At 41.4% G+C, this 20,568-nt stretch overlaps 1 protein-coding gene across 26 annotated transcripts in view; it reads right to left on the minus strand.

Annotated features, from left to right (window-relative positions):
• PTPRD (protein tyrosine phosphatase receptor type D) overlaps nt 1-20,568 on the minus strand; it is a 2,083,672-nt gene that overhangs the window by 386,295 nt on the left and 1,676,809 nt on the right. For all 26 annotated transcript variants that reach the window (XM_070431651.1, XM_070431673.1, XM_070431672.1 and 23 more), the window contains one exon: nt 16,092-16,258. In XM_070431651.1, the coding sequence (XP_070287752.1) occupies nt 16,092-16,155 (64 nt within the window). In that variant the 5' untranslated portion in view covers nt 16,156-16,258. The remainder of the gene's footprint in view (nt 1-16,091; nt 16,259-20,568) is intronic.

A 20,568-nucleotide genomic window follows, 5' to 3' on the forward strand; every position in this document is an offset into this window, starting at 1 on the left:
GTGTCAGCTTCTCAACGAAGCTTACCTTGACCTGACCCCCAATTTCAAATTGAATCTGAATCAACCCCTGCACACATGCCCTACTCTGATCTTTTTCCCTATAACACTTATCACTTTTGAAAACACAATATACTATTTATAATCTGTACTCTTTAGGGTGTGTCGTATTCTATTTCATAATATCAAGCCCTTAGAATGTGACCTTTATGGTGCAAATTTATTTATTTATTTATTTATTTATTTTGGTTTTTGGTCAGTAATGTATTCCGAAAGCCTAGAATAAGTAGACTATCTCTGGAATAAATAAATTTCTTAAGTACCATATATGCAAAACATTTGGAAACGAGAAAAGGAGGGTGCCCAGATTTCAAGGACCCGAGTAACATTTGTGAATTAGAATAGGAGAGCCAAAAGACCTCAGAAGAAAATAGCCTTGTGTAAATTTAAGGCAAAGAACTAGAAGGCATTGGCTTCTAAGCGCAGAGGAAGCAGCAAATCCTGCAGCTACATCTACCAATTATGAGGCCCTCATCATTGTCAGGTACCTCCGACACCTTATCCCAGGTATTCCTCAGAAAACAAGTGCAGGATAAGGTTTGTATCCCCATTTTACAGATAAGCAATCTGAGGTTAGACTGTAAGCTATAAGGACATAGTTCCTGCCTATCTCCATCTTGTTCACTCATATCCCCGGCACCCAGCCAAATGCTGACAAGTCCTAGGGACAGACTATATATTAGCTAAATTAAAATATATGTGCTCTGAGAAGTTAATAAACTTACCCATTACCACCCCTCTAGTAGATAGCAAAAGACAGAATTGGAACCCACATCTATTTATTTAAAAGTCAATGCTCTTTCTACCACACCGTATTTCTTCTGAATAAAATTCTAAGACATACATAAACCTACAAAAGAAATGTAGCGTACAAGTCAACTATATATCACAGTAATTTTTCAGGGCATTTCAATACAGCAGAGGGACATAAATAAATTGATATTTCTGATGAGCATCACCCAAATAATGAAGCAACAACCATGCTGCATTTGACTATTTAATACTGAGAACTGAAAGGTACATTCTAGAGTTTATTCCATTAAAAGGGATAAAGCAAAAAAGTTTTAGCACCAAATCTTTCGCCCTCACACAATGAGAAAGCTATTCTCACACAACTACCTTATAAGCCCGACAAGGCCTTCTAAGTAAAATCCTGTGTTCACTCAGCTGCTCACACAGGCAGTGCCCTTCTGAGCGCCAGCCTTTGAAATGCTAATCCACTGGCTGAACAACTGTTCAACTGGTCTTTAGCCTTCAACATTCTGAGGCTTCCCCTTGGGTAGCCAGAGCAGCCTGGAGAGCAAACGAGCTCCAGCGGCCAAGCTGACTTGACTCCAGCGGACAGAGAAACCAGATGGAGAGAGTGAGAGAGGGAGCCTTTGCCCCAGGCCTCAGGCCATGAGGGTCCCCCAAGGTCCTTAAACCTGGGATTGTGAGAACATAAAAAACAGGGAAGGAAAGGATAAATTATCATCTCCTATTCACATTCACCAGAACTACCTATATAATTGCAGCTAGAGTACTTTAAATGTGTCATCCTGCTTTATGTTTTAGTGTGAGAGATAGCAGGTAATGGAATCCACTCTCTAATTCACTTTCCACAAACAGAATCAGCCGCAATGTTTGCTGCTGGTGCTTTAACATTTCTGCTATTGTCAAACCACAGAAAAGGGCTGCAAACTGCAGGGACTGGGAAATTTTCTTCAATTTTACAAATTTCTGTTGAGACCCTACACACAGAGGGTGAAAACGTGTGGTCCAAGAACAGATCCTCCCAAAGATGAGTTTTCATGGCCTCACTATTGTTATTGCTTAACAGTTTCTAATTCAAGCCAATGTGTCAAATTGCAAGATGTTTTCCATATAAATCTAGATTTCAAGGTTCTCTAAGAAATCCAGAAGATGCTGGACATGTGTTTCCAGTGGCAACACCAGGCTAGAGGTTGCTTCCCTCATGACAGACTTTTCTAAGAGTTGGACTGGCCCGCTTCAATGATGAATCTTACTTGACTGGTCAATGTGGGCATTGATTTTGCTACCACTGACTGTAATCAAAGCCCAGTAACACACGGGGGAAGGAGGCAGGATCTCAGATGAGTAAAGGCACTTACTTGTCCTAGGCATGGAAATGCGAATGTCAGCTAACTACTAAAAGTAATGTATGGCACCTATGGAAACTGTTGGGAGAAACACAAAAACTATAATAAAGTGCATTAGGTGTGTTGGCAGAGGAGAGACGGGGTGCGGGAGAAATACACAAAGAAGTGTGCACACGCCTCTCTAGCTGTTCCCTCTATGGCTCATCCAGTCCTTACCAACTCAATCCATGACAAAATCCTGCACGTTTTTAATCCTCTTGAATAAATTTTGTATCTGGCACCTCCTTATCCTAGAAGCACAGCCACAATTCAGACATTGCTTAAGACCCTTATCCTGCTTGAGTTTACAGCAGTCTCTCAACTGGTCTCTCACCCTTGAATTCGTCCTTCAAACGACTGTCAGGGATCTGTTGAAAATGTAAGTTGGACCATATCACTTCCCAGTTTAAAAGCTGTCATTGTTTCCCCTATAAGTTGGTAACATTGGGCTGTGCTTGAGAATAAAATGAGAAATATTTTTTTAAGTATCCACGCTTGGTCCTTACATTTTGACAAAACTGGTCAGTGCGGGACACAGACACCTATATTTTATCCCCAAGTGATTCCCAGGTATCATCAGGTTGAGAATCACTGATCTACCAGATAAGCTCCAAACTCCTTAGCTTTGCCTTAATGCCTTCCAGTATGTTTTCTGCCTCCACCCTACCTATTAATATTCCCTCCAAATTCCAACAAGTTGCTACCGGCAATACCTTGCTCCTATGTCTACTATGGCATGCATTTGCCCCTGCTATTCTGAGAGCAGTGACGTATGCTCTGTCTTTTCTCCAAGTGCTTCAGGCATAGCGGGCATTATGTGAGAGTGGCCAAAGACCTCACAAAAGATGGACCTGGAAGAGGAGGAAAAACATGGACTAGCACTGCTGTGCAGTCAGAAGGGGGAAAGGACAACACTAGCCACACTGGAACAAGAGAAAGCACTTCTTGAGCAAAACAGAATGGTGGTGAGCGTAAGTCATTTGTGAAAGCTTCTTTTAAGCTACAAAGCAGAGCCTAGTGGCCTGGGTAAACACGCCAAAGGGAAGTGAGCCAATTTATTCCCTGCTCAATGGTGGTGTCAGACGCATTTGTTAAACTGCAAACTCTCTAGAGAAAATAGATCCCAGAATGCAAGCAATTGTTTTATTACAATGATCATACTACCCTTCCTGTTTCCATCGCTCCCTGCACATCAGGACGATTAAAATGCAAAAAGAATTATGCATTTTGCAATTGCTAAATGATCTTTTTATATCCCTTCACTGATGTCGTTTTGATTATTTCAGAAACAGTAGTTATTTCTCCACCGCGGTTTCTGCCGCTCACTTCACATGATTCACGCGGTGGGGCTCTCATTCTTTCCCTTGAGATTTTGCTCCACAGTTGAATAGGCTTAGCCATTAGTCATTTTCCTCCACGTTCGGCCAAGATTTTTGTTTAATCTAATTAGTCCTACGTCTTCATACAACTCTCAACAACCTCATCCTTAGAAAAATATAGTCATACCCTTCATACGTTTTCAGAAACTTGTGCCTCCTCCCAGCTGCCAGGACAAACTGGCAGGAGTTGGCTGTTGAAATGTTCCCATGTGAGTCAGGGACTCCAACTGCAACCCATTGCAACCCACCCCCTCTTCATGCCCCACGGAGAGTTTCCAATTTGCTGACATCTGGGATCACAAGTGGTATTTCTGAGCATTGCTACTGCATCAGCGGTGCTTTCTTGGTAGAGTTTTGTTTTGCTTTGGCTTCATGAGCACTGGGATGGTACAGAGGACATCTGTACCGGAGCACCTATGATGTGATCAAATTCTCCATGACATTTCTGCTTTCGCCGGCCTTTAAGAAACCAATATCAGGCTTCGATACCCATGATTACAAATGTGTTTCTTTACAGACCCCGTTACAACATTCCCAGCAAATGTAACACGTCTCAGCACTTTCTATCCTCGATATTTAAGAAGTTTATAGCTCCAAATGTGAGGCTCGTGGTGCAACAAAAGCTCTCCCACAGCTGATACATTATTCATCTTTTAGGAATTTGCTGTCTGAAGTGGCACTAACAGTCAGTTCCTGAAGCACCCCCAAAAGACATAAAGCATAGTGACTTTCAAGGCTTCTTCCTCACAAATTGTAAAGGTTAAATGCTATTAAACATCTCTGTTTATCAAGAGATGTGTTCCTTGAACTTACTTATGCTAATGAATCTGTTCCCGATAAACATTACTAACAAAGCAAAGTGTTAAAAGAGGCTAATCAAACGCTTCTCCTTCCCTTAACTAATCTCCAGGTTAAAACAACGTCCTCTCCACTTTCTACTGTCTGGTGAGAGCTTGTCAGGTGAAAGGCAGGTGTCGTCAGCCATGAACCTTAGACCAAATGTGGCTCAGGGCATGTGTTTATAAATAAAGTTTTATTGGAACATCGCCACTCCATATATCTATGTATTGTCTGTGGCTGCTCTCTTGCTAGAAAGGTAGTGTTGAGTAGGTGTGACAGAGATTACAAGGCCCACAAAGTTACAGTGTTTACTATGTGGTCCTTTACAAAAACACACATGCTGACCTCTGGTCAAGGGTCATTGCAAATGTGTCAAGGCTTCAGAATTTTAGCAATGGGTTGGGCTTTAACTGGTGTATATCAATGTGTTTATCTACTCAGAAGTGGACTGCCTTTAAGTGCTATTACCTAGAACATCTTCTGTGTTACAATTACAAGGAGAAGTTAGAACAAAGCAACTGCAGGTCCAAGGTTGCTCCTCAAGCTGGTAGGCACTTCATTTCGATGACTTTAATCACCATGTGCTTTAGTTATGTGTTGCTGTGCTTCAAACCAACTCAAAACTTGCTTAAGGCAGAGATTTCTCTGCACAGAATTCTGCCATTCAGGCTTCAGGTGGGCAATTCTTCTCATCTCACTTGAGTCACTCACATGTCTTATAGTCATCGGGAGGAGGCCAGCAAGCCAAGATGGCTTTGCTCACATAGCTGCCTCTGCAACTTGACAGGGCTCCAATATATATGGGCTCTCTGGGCATTGCTCTCTGCCATGGGGTCCCTCCAGCAGGCTGACTGGGCAGCCTTCTAAGATGACTCAAGGTGCCCTGGAATGGAAATGGAGGCTCCCAGACTTCTAAGCATTAGGCCCAGGGCTGGTGTAGCATCACTTCTGAATCATTGTTTTGGTCAAAGCACATCATGGAACCAGCCACATTCAAGGGATAGGAGTCTGACTTTACCTTGAGAGGAGCTGTAAAATATTTCAGCCATGGATTCCAATCCACCGCATCATAAGCATCATGATTACAGTGATAAAAATCCGAAGCCTGATGTTACTGTTGACAATTTAGAATCAAACTGACCGGTAAGAGCAACAAAGAAGCCTAATAAAAAATGAAAATTATTTTATAATGAAACACTGGTTGCAGAGAGAGAAAGTGTAAAATTTTCCAAGTCAATTGTGTGTTCTTCTTTTTTTAATTGAAATGGGAAAGAAGCCTTTCTGAAAGTCATCCAATGCCCCTTAAACAGTACAGACACTGCGGGCATGATATAATCTTTTCTCTACGACTCTGACTCCTCATTCCGACCCTCAGTGAGGTTCCTAGACAACCACGGTGCCGATGCGCCGCAGGGCCTGCTGGGGTGGCGGCATCACCTGGGCCTCTGAGCACGTTTTCACTGCTGTGCGTTTTTGTGCATCTTATCCCAGCTCTTTTTAACTGTTTTGTTGCCTCCCTGGATAGGAGTCAAGAGAGCTAAGTTCTAGGTTTTTCTCCATCCCCTAGGCATCTTTTTGCTCCAGGAAGGTCATCTGCTTTGACTGTAGATTTCCTTTGTCTGAAAAGTGGTGATGATAAATTGTACGCTCCTAGAATACACAGGAACAAATCAGATTGCAGATACAAAGTGTTTAAATCACTATATAAGCAAGAGGGTGGTGTTAGCGTAGTCATTACTATGAGGTAAATCACATTTTATTGCTAAAATAAAGCAAAACTAATATATTAACAAATTAAATGTATATACTATACAATAAAGAGTTAAGATAACAATGGCTAACATTTATGTAGTACTTACTACGTATGGGGCATAGTTCTAAGCACCGAACACTGGTTAATATCCCTCCTTCACTGCAGCCCTACACCGACCATGCCATATTCCAGACCACAAAACTGCAACGTAAAGAAATGAGGCAGCCTGTCTCTGGTTTTACAGATATGGAACAGATCTATGAAGGTTCTTCCCCAATTTGCATTGCTGATTTCAAGAACCCATGAAAGGTCTATTGTATTTCTGCCAAAATTCCCCCCTTCCAAGCCCCATAGAAGCTAAAGGTCAGTGTCTACCTCTCCTAACCTCTGCCCTAACATTCTGTTCTCAGTCAGAGGTGATTTTGCCCCCAGGGGGCATTTAGCAATGTCTGAAGACATTTTCGTTGTCACAGTTGGGGGCTAAGATGCTTCTGGGTAGAAGTTTAAGAATGTTGCTGTTCATTCTAAGCACTCTCACAACAGAGAACTGCGCAGCCCCAAATGTCAATAGTGCAAAGCCTGAGAAACCCTGGGCTACACGGATGCCACAAACACAGCAGGGAGTACCGCACGTATGTTATATTACAAGTCTATCCTGTAGGCACTTTGTTTGTTCCATTTGTTGCTGCTCTTGGATACATATTGATTAATTCCTTAATCTGAAAATGATCTCAATCTGTGAAAATGCTAGGCAGAGGATTTCTGCACACATCAAGCATTATCGTGTGTACAATGGGATGAAAACTAACCTTCCCTAAGTACCTGCCACGTAGTAGACACATACAGGGTCTCATTTAAACATCACAGAACCCTGTGAGAACTGACAGCATCTCCGAAGGGCCAGAAGAATTAGACACCTGTTCCAGGGCAGCAGAAGAGCCAGCATTTAAGCCAAATCTAGCTGATTAACATGTACTATCTTACAGAAAACACATGCAAGTTATGGTTTAATAATCCATATTTTACTTATTACCCTACATCCCCATTGGGCTTAAAACTAAGTCCAAATATGTTAAATCACATAAACAATAAAGATTTTTTTTTCCCAAAATGGAAGAAGTTTACCAGGTAAGATTTGAATGCTGTCATCGACAGAGGAGATACAACCCAGGGATCACCGAGGGATCCTACTGCTATAGTCTTGGCTAATGGAAGCATATAGAGAACAGACCTGCTAACATTCCCTTCTTTCCTGCAGGTCTAAGTTGGCCAGCCCCCTCCAACTGAAACCCTACTTTTCATATACACCCTCCCTAGTTCTCAGCAGGCATGGACACTGATGTCGGGAAGTGTACACTTAATTACATGCTTCCAACATAAAACTTTTATTGGCTTTCACAGAAAAACAAAACTGTCCAGAGCTAAAGAGCTGAAAGCACTTTTGCTTTTGTTAACGGAAAGCTTTAGTGCCCAAAGTCTACCGTGGCTGGTACGAGGGAAATTTCAATGAAGCTGTTTAGACAATGAATCTATAACTTGCTCAGGAGATTGCATCTACCCTGCAATGCACTATCTATGAAATATGTATTTTGTTCCAGTAAAGGATAGCAGTGCCCAATTCAAGTTTCACAGTAGTTGTCTCAAGAACATACCTGGTCCGCTACATATCTGCCCAGCAATCCGAACTCCTTACAAGGCCTCGGGGTCACACGGCCTGGCTGGTCCCATCCCTGCTCTCCTACCTGTCTCTTCTCACTGGCTTGTTCCAGGCTCCTGGGCCTCACTTTGTCCTTTAAGTACACGAGGCTCCTTCTTCCCCTAAGGCCTTTGCAAAGCACCATTCTGTCTTCCCAGGTGCTCTGACTCCCACTTTCTCATGGCTGATTCCCTCCCATTATTCAGCCTAAGTGTTCTGTCCCACTCAGCATTACCTTCCTGAAATAAACGAAGGGGTGGCCTGTCTCCTCCCTTAGTCCCCTCCCTTACAGTCAGGGCACAACACTCTGTTTTATTATCTTTGCAGCATTTATAACCATCCAAAGTCACTCTGTTCATTTACCTTCTGTTCATAACCTTGTCTTGCTGAACCTCTCCTCCCTCATCCCTCCACCAGCAGCCCCACTTCAACTGAATGTAAATTCTGTGATAACAGGAATCAGGATCTGGCTTATTTGGGGCTCAGAGTAAATATTTACTGAATGAAATATTACTTTTAAATTAAATGTTGTGATTTAAATTTACCTTTAATATAAAAATATGGATATGGGGGGGGGGGGTTGTGTCATATGAAGGACTTTTTTAATGATAAAAAATTAAAGCAAATTTATTTTTCTCTTACTCCTTTATAAGCATCTTAAACATTTAATAATAACAGCAAACAATTAAGAAAGAACTACTGTGTATTTACTTTTATAGATTTATTATGCTTTCTGTATTATTAACTCTAAAGCAGTGGTTCTCAACCTTCCTAATGCCGCGACCCTTTAATACAGTTCCTCATGTTGTGGTGACCCCCAACCATAAAATTATTTTCGTTGCTACTTCATAACTGTAATGTTCCTACTGTTATGAATTGTCATGTAAATATCTGATATGCAGGATGTATTTAGGCGACCCCTGTGAAAGGGTCGTTCGACCCCCAAAGGGGTCACGACCCACAGATTGAGAATCACTGCTCTAAAGTAATGTCCTGTGTGTTGTTTTTTTAAACTAAAGATTTAAGTATGTGTATATTTTAATATCACATTTAATGATGATTGTCACAATACTGTTGTGATATCATAAAACGTAGAGTGAATTTAAAACTTTTGTCCGAGGTCGAAACTTGAGACATCTTTTAAAGTAGGATATTGAACTTCACTCATAATTTTGAACTGATTCTATACTCCACGTTTTCTTTACAGATATTAATATAAATGTAAGTTTAAATAATATTACCTTAACTTACAAAGTGGGACCATAAGAATGAGCAGTGCATAATTTTTTTGGGGGGGAAACATAATGCCATGTCAAAAAAAAAACCACACAAAACCAACAGATTACTTGTATGGTACTGTAATATTGAATAAGCATGAGGTACCTTTTTGACTCGGTTTTCTCTTTCATTCCACATTATAGTAATCTCTTAGTGGCTCAAGTTTTAGGAGGATGCCCCTTCACATAAGTCCACTAAAATGATTAAGTGTCAAAGCAGTCCAGTCTCCCTCCCCTTATCTACTCTGGTCCCTTGTCCCCCTTCTTCCCCATAACTTCCAATACATCTTAACAGATCTCATAGCCAATCTGGCTGGCCAGGGCTCCAAAGAATTTCTCTAACTTGCAGCCTCATTGATGTCTTTATAATGTAAATCTCTTTCTGTCACCCCTGCAGCTATTCTTAGAATAAAAACCAAGATCTTGAACAAGTTCTATGAAGATCTAAGTACTTAATATACTTTAATGTCACATTTAATAACTGCAGTATGAAATGACTGTCTATCTACTTGTCTAGCCTGATTTGAAGTCTCTCTCCTCCTCACTCTCTGGGATCCAGGCACATCCATTCTTTCAGTCCCCAGCACACCCTGGGTTACCCCTGTCTGGGTAGATGAGTATGCTCTGTCTTGGGCTCTAATGGCTCTTTCACTTGATAACTTCTACTAGCTCAAAATTCATGGAGAGTCATACATGTGATCCAATTTAAGAGAATTATATATACCTTTGGAGTTGTAAAAGCTGGTCAAATCTGTAGTTTAGTTAATACTATTGTGCCAATGTTGATTTTCTGATTTTGATAATGTACTGTCATTATGTATTATTCTATTACTAGAGGCCTGATGCACAAAGATTCATGCAAGAATGGGCCTTCCTTCCCCTGGCTGCTAGCACCGCCTTCGCTCCGGCCCAGAGCCACCTTTCTGCCTTCCCATGCTGCCCAGAGGCCAAGAGCAGTTGGGGTTGTGTGGACGCCTGCATCCCGCCCCCAGCCGCTAGGCACCTGTGTATGCAAATTAACCTGTCATCTTTATTGGGTTAATTTGCATACTCACTCCTGATTGGCTGGTGTGCATTGCAAAGGTACGGTCAATTTGCATCTTTCTCTTTTATTAGTGTAGATTGGGTAACACTAGGTGAAGGATTCATGAGAAATTCCTATAAACATTTTAAACTTCTTTTAAGTCTAAAATTATTTCAAAGTAAAAAAAAAATCACTCAGGAAAACCTTTTATTACCCTTCTGAAAGATGAGTCACTTATCTCCCTATTGTCTGCCCTCATAACATGTACCATAGTTAGAAAGTACAAGGCTTTGAGATTAAGGTCAAATACATGTCTATCGCACTTGAGTTTAAGTCTTTTAGGGGCAGGTTCACATTTACCTCATCATTTTATACCCAGTAGTTAACTCCAAACTTGGCACAAAATATGTGTGCAACAAACATATATGAAAGGGACTGTTAAACACATGAATGAGCCAATCAGTCAATGTCCTTTCAAAGCACAAATGTGATAAAGATATATATTTACATTTTTTAAAGATACTGCTCAAATTATGAAGTTAATGGAATGATAACTGTCAACAGAGATCTAAACATGGATGCCTCTAATGTGGAAATGGTGCAAGCTAATGAGAAAAAAAGCATAATAGCCACCAACATTTAGTGAATAGTTAATCCTATTATGAAAAATGCTTCACAGGCAGTTTCTTTTTAAATGTAATCCTTATAATAACCATATCAAGTGCATGTTATTTTCAATCTGCGTTTTGCAGCTGAGAGGCACTTGAGAGTTTCAGCGTGCTCACGGTCAGAATAACTACATAGCACAGGCAGGATCTGAGTACCTGTTCTCCACCTCCTGAGTCTATATTCTTAAGGGCAACTTCCTGCCTGGAGGGAGAGTCTGAAAATACTGCTTGGGAGAGTTCTGAAAACTGAACGATGAATTCTGAAGACAGAGTACAAACTGATATGAAACCACACTTCTTTAAACCTTTATATCTATATAATTTTGCACAAAGCTTTTCATGCAAGTGGACACACACACTGTAGCTTGGTGAATGAATAAATGAAGCAAAAGCAAACTGAAGAAAGAAAAGAGGAAAGACAAAATTATAGGTGAGGGGATTGGTTTCCACACAAGAGTCTCTTTGATTCTTCATGTCAAGACAACTGCTGTTTGGAAGTTTTCTGAATTAACTGAAGCAAGAGAATATGTGTAGGAAGGAGGAGGCTCCCAAACAAATGAAGGTTGTTTGAAATGAGTCCCGTGAATCATAGGTAACTGAGAAAATGAGACACCAAGAATGTGAAGGAAAAGGAATGAGGGCATCATACAAAAGAGTAATCAGTTACAGCCAGGCTATTAGCAATCACAATAAGTAATTCACAAATATTTTAGATAGCGTTCCATCCTTCAAGCTTAGGGTCTCATCACAAACAGAGATCAGAGATAACAAATATACTACAGATTTTTTTTAAAAGCACATCCCTCTACACTCAAAATGCTTTGAAGTGTACACATTTGTTGATTCTGAAACATATTCTTAACCTTACTAGGTAGATACAGCTTTCCTGGGTGTAATTAATATAGAAAACTCTACAATGGGCCTAGGCAAACTGCGGCTCGCGAGCCACATGCGGCTCTTTGGCCCCTTGAGTGTGGCTCTTCCTAAGCCTTAGGAGTACCCTAATTAAGTTAATAACAATGTACCTACCTATATAGCTTAAGTTTAAAAAATTTGGCTCCCAAAAGAAATTTCAATCGTTGTACTGTTGATATTTGGCTCTGTTGACTAATGAGTTTGCTGACCACTGCCCTAGGGGATCAATAAAACAACTGGAATATTTTCCTTGCTGCAGACAGCTGGATGCTGCTAATTTAGCTACTTTAAAGTTCTTTTTTACTAACTACGCCACCATCATCATTACCAACATCATCATCATCATCATCCACATTTTAAAGATAGGGAAACTGAGGCAGAGAGCATGATGTGTCATGTTCCAGATTACAAAATGACAGCCAGAATTTAATACTATTTTGAATTCATAGGTCACTTTCTTAATGCTTAACCTATGCATCGAATTAGGAAATACATAAAGGGAAAATGATTATCTTACAGCATAGACATCAGTCTACTCTCCAAAGCCAAAGAAATAAACACATTCCCTGGATATAGTGATAAAACAACATACAGGGGGGGAACAAATTCCTTTCATACAGGATGGAAATGCAATGAGTTCACAGGGATCAGAGGAAGGTTCCTTAACACTAAGGAAGGAAAATGAAGGAGTGTTCACCATTAGAGATTTTTTTTAAAATGACAAAAGTCAATAGAAAATGGATGAATGAGACCATTTGAGGAATTAAACTATCAAGAGTTATGTTTCTAATGATGATCCAGTAAACATGCAGGTCCAATTATAGTGGCCCAAGTATCAACTCAGGTTTAGAATGTAACAGTAAGTGGTAAGTGAGTTCATTGATGTGAAACCAGTCTGATGAAAAAGGGTGCTAACAGTAGCTGCCTGGCTTGCATCGAGTTAAAATCGGCCAGCAGTAGGACATCCCCCGAGGGGCCCCGGACTGTGAGAGGGCGCAGGCCAGGCTGAGGGACCCCCACCCCCACCCCCACCCCCAGTGCACGAATGTCATGCACAGGACCTCTAGTATTATATAATCTAAATTCATCTCGAATTGCATGCCCATTATCATTGAATTGGATAATGATCTAATAAGACCATGACCTAAACTAAAACACTGTTTGGCCTGGCATGAGGAAGAGCTGCTGCTAGTGCTCAAACAGAAGTCATACTTAGCTTTCTCTAGACTGTAGCTCTACCGTGTGTGCATGCATTCAAGCAACAAGCAAAATCATTCCAAGCCTTCAAGGCAGAGGAATGCAAAGAAATAAGATCCATACACACATCCAGACTTAATAGTGGGGACCTGTAGGGCATTTTAAATTGGCAATGGCAAAGACTGTAATTTTCTGCTTAAGGGATATTACCACAATTTTTCCACCTGGGTTTGAACCAAGGCTTCTAGTTACTCTCCTACTTAATGCAACATCACACCTAACACTTTCCCATGGCGTTCCACAGAGCAGATTACAATCCTGACTCACTGGCTCTTTGGAGTTAATCATTTCAAAAGGCAGTACATTGAACACATTAAATTAACACTGTAAACTAGAGGGGCTTCTTTCCATTCCCTAGCTTTATAGTCTGCTTCTTCAAAAGGGGAAAAAAATTATTTCATAGTTCTCAAATTGCTCTGACAAACTACTGTTAAAATTTGAAATGTAACTCCCAATCACCTGTGAAAATACAAAACAAGTAAAAAGGAAAAACAAATATGGCTAAATGTGCTACTGAAGACATCGAGAAATAAACCAGTGACACAGGTAACAGAAGCCTGAGAAATATTATCTTTATGATGGTGAAGAAAACAAAGTTTCCATCAGTGCTACCTATATCTTGATTCTTTTTAGTGTTGTAAGAGAAGGTAATGGAACACTTTAATGCAGGGGTCCTCAAACTACGGCCCGCGGGCCACATGCAAATACAAATATTGTATTTGTTCCCGTTTTGTTTTTTTACTTCAAAATAAGACATGTGCAGTGCGCATAGGAATTTGTTCATAGTTTTTTTTTTAAACTATAGTCCGGCCCTCCAACGGTCTGAGGGACAGTGAACTGGCCCCCTGTTTAAAAAGTTTGAGGACCCCTGCTTTAATGGGTTACAATCTAAATCCTATTTTATCAATTGTTATTTAAACATTCTTAGTGGCTAAAATGATCTCCAACTCTACCATGTGCTTTCGTGTACCATGAATATCCTCCAGTGGATTACTAAATGATGTTCTTTCTCCTTTTAAAATGTACAAAAGAAAAACTGGCTCATTTTTCCTATTTCACCAGGAAGCTCAGACTCATTTAAACACGCTATTCAACAATGCCAAATGAATCTGATAAAGGGAACATATACTAAATCAAGGCTGAGAGGACAAGGGCAAACTAAACAAAATGAATTAGCAAAGATCTTAAGACCCCTGTCCCCACACTTCAGTTGCAACAGCAAGAGTGAGAGAGAATGGATCATTTCCCAGGTTACATTTTGATGTTATGAAAGCTGGTATCACATACATATATAACATGATACATATCCTCATTTAACTAAAAACTGCTAACCATGGCCTTGTTACTGCTTTTGTAAGACTCTACGGTTTAGGCAGTGTGATGAAAGAGAAGGAGAAGTCAGGGGAGGAGCAGGAGATGGAGGAGGGGATGATCACCTATACTAGAATGTATTTTTTCAAACATGATTGTAAAAGTATGGATTCCTAAGCTCTTGACATAGGCCTGCCACTTCCCACCACAGAATTAAACAAGAGGAAGAGGTACTCAGTAGAAGAACATCTTTACTTATCTGGAAGGATAACTTTTCAGATAAATAATTCTACCTAATAACAAAGAAAATCTCTAACTGCAATCTGATATTAAAGTGGGTTCCCAAGGTCTCCATATGCTTTTGCCAAAAAGTAACAATTGTAAAACAACTCAATTTTTTCACTCTAGCCAAAACAGGAAAATAAAGCCATATGCCTGATTTCTTTAATAAACTAAATTTAGATTTCAACTTTAAAATCGGTTTTGACATAAAGGGCTTTAACATAACAAGAGCATCTTTCATTTGGGTCTTTTCCCAGTTAATTATTTGCTGGCATTGTATGAAAAATTCCTTGGCTTCACTCTAAACCAACACTCCCAAGTGCTAATTAGGAAACTATATACATTATTAACCAGAGAATGTTGTGTTTAAAACATGCGTGTTCCATATGTATCCTATTATTAACATTATTCTTTCACTCCTGGAAAGCTCTCTTTAGAAAACGGAGCTCCTATTTCAACAAAGAAATTGGCTGCTATTGAGGAAATTTTTGTCAAAATGCAATTAATAGGGGCCAACGCTGCACAGGATCCGTGTCTTCGAAACATCTTTACCATGAATCAAATTTAATCTCACTGACATAGTCAGTGGAGGGAAAAGCTAATGACTGCAGATGATATACATTTTCATAGGACCAGGGGACCCCCAACCAGAACAGCCAACTCTCCTATGAGCTAAACCACTCCCGAGGAACCAGACATGCTGTGCATACAAGCCACAGACATGTCTGTTTCCAGTACTATCGCTTCCAAATGGCCACAGGACAGATGGGAAAAGAAAACGATGCGGACAAGGTAGACCGAATGATGCCCTAATTACGGAGATATGATCTTCTCATTAATTGGCAAGCTAATTGACCACAAACAATCTCCGTCTCATGAACTGAGTCCAAGAACCCAAACTTTGCTGTTTCTGCTCCACAGACTTCTCACACTTCCACGCCCTTCATCCCGCCACGAAGATGTCAGTTCTGCTTGATTTGTTTGAATGCTGTACTCGACGACAGCTGTCGGAAACAGTACATGGGAACAGCTGCTATGACAGCTACAAGGGGCTGGGAGGTTTAATTGGGCTCACTGTGACACTGTGTGTTTCGCTAAACATAGAAATATCCACAAAACTAAAGAAGTTTCTGATGTGTCTGAACAATATTTACTTATTGGCAACAACAACTGGTTAACCCCAGTTTGCCTTATGTCATTGGCCTCATAGTATCTTTGCCACCCGACTGGTTAAGAATATAAAAAAAAAACGGACAAAACAGTAGGAGCAGTTAGATGCACAAAAAGAGAGGGCATTAAGAGAGCGAGAGGAAGCGGTAAGGAAGTCACGTCAATAATCTCTTTCAAAGGCTGGCTGGTGGCCAAGGAGAATCCCACAGTGTCTCAGGATTTACTTCCAAAGGAAACCCATTCAGAGGCCCTGAGCCCGGTGCCAACTGCAAACAAAACCACTCATTCTGGTCCAGCCCCCACGCGCAGGGGAGAATGGCTTACTCTCAGCATCCGCGCGGAGGAAGAAGGCGAGGAGCAGCAGCAGCGGCCTGGCTGCCCGCACCATCCTGTAGCCCGGCAGCAGCACGCGCTGGCAGCTCGGATTCACTGCCTCTGACACCGCGGTGACCGTGTCCGATCTGAAATTCCAGCTGGAACTCTTTCAGAGCCTGCGAGGGGACAGACAGAGACACGAGAGGGGAGAAAACACAAAGACAGCTTAGATTCCGCACTCTCTTCCCCTCGTGCCATCCCAGCCACCACTGACACACACAACCCCCTGCTCATTCACAAGGAAGTGGGACCACGATGCCTTTGTGTTAGGACGCACATAACTTGGTTTGTAAAATGGGGCGGCCCTCGCTTCTCTTGTTCCCCTTTTCAGGCCATCCTAAAGCCAACCCCCTTGAGTTTCCCTCTCTGCCTGTGCCACCTTTGGGGCAACACTCTGTGAGAAGAAACTGTCACTTCTTGTGAAACAGTCTGTGAACACATGGTGGAAGGAAGCGCAGCACCGCTCTGAGAAAGAGTTAGGAAGCTCTGCCGCGCAGGATAATCAGTCGTCTATCATTGGCAAAATAATGGGAGCTGCTTTCTTAGCACCAGGTGAAATGACAGGGCCAATTCAACTTCTCCAGCTAAACAGCAGAAGTTAGAATTTTCTCCACTAGCACATTTGGCTTCTTCCCTGAAGACACATCGACGTTCAAGTCTAGTTTGGCTTCAGTAAGTCAAAACAATAGTTAGCGCGAGCCACTCTGATTTAATAGGACTTTTATATGCCTCCTGGGCAATGCTTCGTTTTCTCAATCTTCCTTGTAAAACCAATAAGACACAAACTATTTTTAGAGAGCCTACTGTGTGCAAAGCATCAGAGAGGACACTTGGCACAGTACTGAATGAGTCAAATTCTATCTTCTTGTGACTTTCCACTTTAGTAGGGGGAATACGACAGATACAACAGATGACTAATGTAAGTGAATAAGTGATTAGTACCAGGAAGGAAAACCAAGTAATGCCATCAAAGATAGGATCAGGCCCTGGCCTGTGTAGCTTAGTGGTAGAGCGTCAGCCTGGGCACCAAAGGCTTTCAAGGTCGATTCCAGATCAAGGGCATGTGACTGGGTTGTAGGTTCGTTCCCCGGCCCCGGTTGGGGCACAAGTGAGAGGCAACCAGTCAATCTCTCTCTCTCTCTCTCTCTCTCTCTCTCTCTCTCTCTCTCTCTCTCCCTCTCTCTCAAAATCAGTGGAAAAAATAACCTCGGGTGAGTATTACCAACAAGAAAAGAAAGGATCAGGAATGGCATCCTGGAAAAAGCAGTGTCTCAAACTGGACCTTGGAATATAGGCAGGATTTTACCAAGAAGAGAGAAAGGCATTTCAGGAATTCTGTGCAGAGGCAGGCAGTGGACAGGGTCTTTGGAAAAGGTGAGTTGCCTGTTCTGCCTGGAACGGAGTTTCCTCAAATGCCTGTGTGCTCAGAACCACTTCGCTTGGAAGGCTTGTTGAAACAGGTAGCTGGGCATCCCCCCCGGAGTCTGGGATTCTGTAGGTCTGCGGTCAGGTCCAAGAACTTGCCTTTCTAACAAGTTTCTGGGTGATGCTGATGTAGCTGGTCCAGAGGCCACACTGAGACACTGGGCTGGCATGATGGATCCATTAGGAAACCAAAAGAAGAGGTGGCAAATGAAAATGGTTCAGGCTTAAGAAAGAAAAAAAAAAGGTCCAGGATAGCCTGGGATGCCAGTCTAAGGCAACCAGCCTCTATTCAGCAAACCACAAAGAGAGCTATTTAATGTGTTGGAGCCAAGGAACAACATGCAACTAGGCCTTGGGAAGATTAACTGACAGCTGAGCGTGGGATGATTTAGAGAATGCTATTAGGCCATAGCAGGAGTCCCAGGTGAGAAGTAACACAGACCGTAAGAGCGATGGCGGTCCTGGTGGGAATGGAAGAAAAGGGAAGCGGGAACTGGCTTCAAGCAACAAGGTGAAGTATGACTCTACAGGTAATAAATAATTGTTCCTATAGAACCTTCGATAAATCTTGCAGGGCGTCTTATAGAGTAGGCTCATGAGAGAGAGAATATTGAATGCTGTGTTTCCTCTATCATTGTGAGAAGCACTTTAGAATGACAATCAGAATTCTATTCCAAAATGAAACAGTGTATCTTTAAGTTTTGTATATTGAAATATTTCAAACACATACAAAATTTTTGACACGAAATACTAGAGGTATCTAGAAATAACCAAATCTACTAAAATGACTTGTCTTTTTTAAGACGTACTGTAATGCAGATCCTACAGTAGGTCTTTTCTGAAACTGAGCTTGAACATGAAAATGAAAACTTTTTGAGATATTATCATTTTCACTACTATGCGTGAGTGGTGTGAATGCAGGAAAGATAAAACTAAAAGGAAAGGAGGAAATAATTCTAATTATAATTCCACTAAGTAGTTTTTTTCTTTTCTTTCTGTCAATTTGTGGGTGACATGAAGAAGCATGTTGTACGTTGAAACACATCTACTTAAAACCAGGAGCTAGCCAGCTGCTTCAAGTCAGCTATTGTTATCAATCTTATCTGGAAAACAGCTTATCAAACATTCACAGCTATCAAATGTTAAAATCTCAAAACTTCATAGGAAAGGTGCAAGAGGAATCAGCTTCCCCCCCCCCCCCCTTCACCACCCCCATCCTCACGCCTGCATTTCTAAGGACAGCAAAGTCCAGGCAACATCAGTCCTGTCGGACTCAATCTGTGTCTGTGCAAGCATATCAGCGCCAACTGCTCCATAATGACTCGCTGCGATCACAGAGATAGAGTGGCTTCTCCCCCGACTCGACTGAAGGGGCATACGGAGACCAAATTCTTCAAATGAACCTACAAATGTTACCTCGGTCTGGGAACAGTGATAGGATCTAAGACATGAGCACACACACAAACAGAGTAGGCCTTCCTTCCCCCTGCTGCCAGCACCGGCTTCCCTCTGGCACCCGGGTCAGGGTTTCCCTCAGGCCAACGGCAGGCACCAGGGACCAGGCTTTCCTTGCAGCCCCAGCTTCATCCAGAAGGACGCCCAGTCTAATTAGCATATTAAGCTTTTATTATTATAGATGGGCAATGCCCAGGCAAGATATAAGACCAAAGGAAAGAAGAGGTGTGAAGATAAAACCTATTCCAGACAGACTCCACTCTGTACCTTGTTTATTACACAGGTACACTGCCAAAAGGGGAATGCTGGAATGCATATCAGTAAGGTGATCTTTAAAAATTTTACAGCATAAACGTGAAATGGATTTTTAAGAAATGATTTACAGTGAAAATAATGAGGATAAATGAATATACAAGTCGTTCCCATCAGCCAGGAAAGATGGCGTTAGATTTTAAAGGTACCATGGTTTCACTGACATCACAGATCACTCTGCCTTTGCCCCGCAGCCCTCAGCAGAGGCCCACTCTTTGATTTTTATATGCCTTGGCCTTTGCATCTTTCATTAACTGGGGCATGCAGATAAAAATGAATCATTTAGATGAGCTTAAAATAAATTTTAAAATATTTAAAACTCTCTGGTTTCTCATTGCTCAGAGTACAAAGATCTTAAACAATAACTGTTTATTTCTTTTGGTTGCTGCTGTTAATCCTCACCCAAGGATATTTTTTCCTATATTTTTTTAGAGACTGGAAGGGACGGGGAGAGACAGAGAGAGGGAAACATCAATGTGAGATACATGGATTGGTTGCCTCTTGCTCACGCCGTGATCCAGGCCAGGGACAGAGCCTACAACCCAGGCAAGCACCCTTGACTGGAGGAATCAAACCCACGACCCTTTAGTCTGTGGGCCAATGCTTTAACCACTGAGCCCAACCAGCCAGGGCTTGTTGCTTCCTAATGAGCCGCATATCTACTTTTGTACTTACGTACATGTAAAGTTAGAGAAGCCTACATTTCAGAGGGCCGGTATACGCAGTATAATTTGAAATGGAACAACAAAACTACACTTGCCTAAAAGCCTGAACACATCAGTACTTCAAATGATCACCTGAGCTGACACCTACCCAACTCTTCCTCTTCAAGTGAACACTGTACCCCTTTCCCGTAATGACTATGTTCATATTCAAACTAATATATATGCTGCAGGGTTTCTTCAGCTTTCTTTACTGTTGGCGTGTGTTTCTGTAGATTGTGTTAAAATAGGAGGAAAAAAAGGCAAAATGGAGCTTTTCTTCTTTCAGAAATAACCTAAGAGTCCCTCAGAAAAATGAGAAATAATAAGTTTTATGTAGGAAATGGCAAAATGACAGTGGAGCATCTTGTTGAACCAGGAAGCAAGAAAGCTTTCAGGTTCTGCAAGGTTATATGAAAAACAGCAGAGGTGATGAGGCTCCTCAGTGTAGAAAACTGAGTGGCAGAAAGGATAATTACTGCAATGAACTGAAACACAACTATTAAATCCTTGAGTTCATCTCTTTAAAAATA

This window comes from Myotis yumanensis, unplaced genomic scaffold (genome assembly GCF_028538775.1).
Source record: "Myotis yumanensis isolate MYYU_CA2020_CCGP unplaced genomic scaffold, mMyoYum1.0.hap1 SCAF_12, whole genome shotgun sequence".
Taxonomy (NCBI): Eukaryota; Metazoa; Chordata; class Mammalia; order Chiroptera; family Vespertilionidae; genus Myotis; species Myotis yumanensis.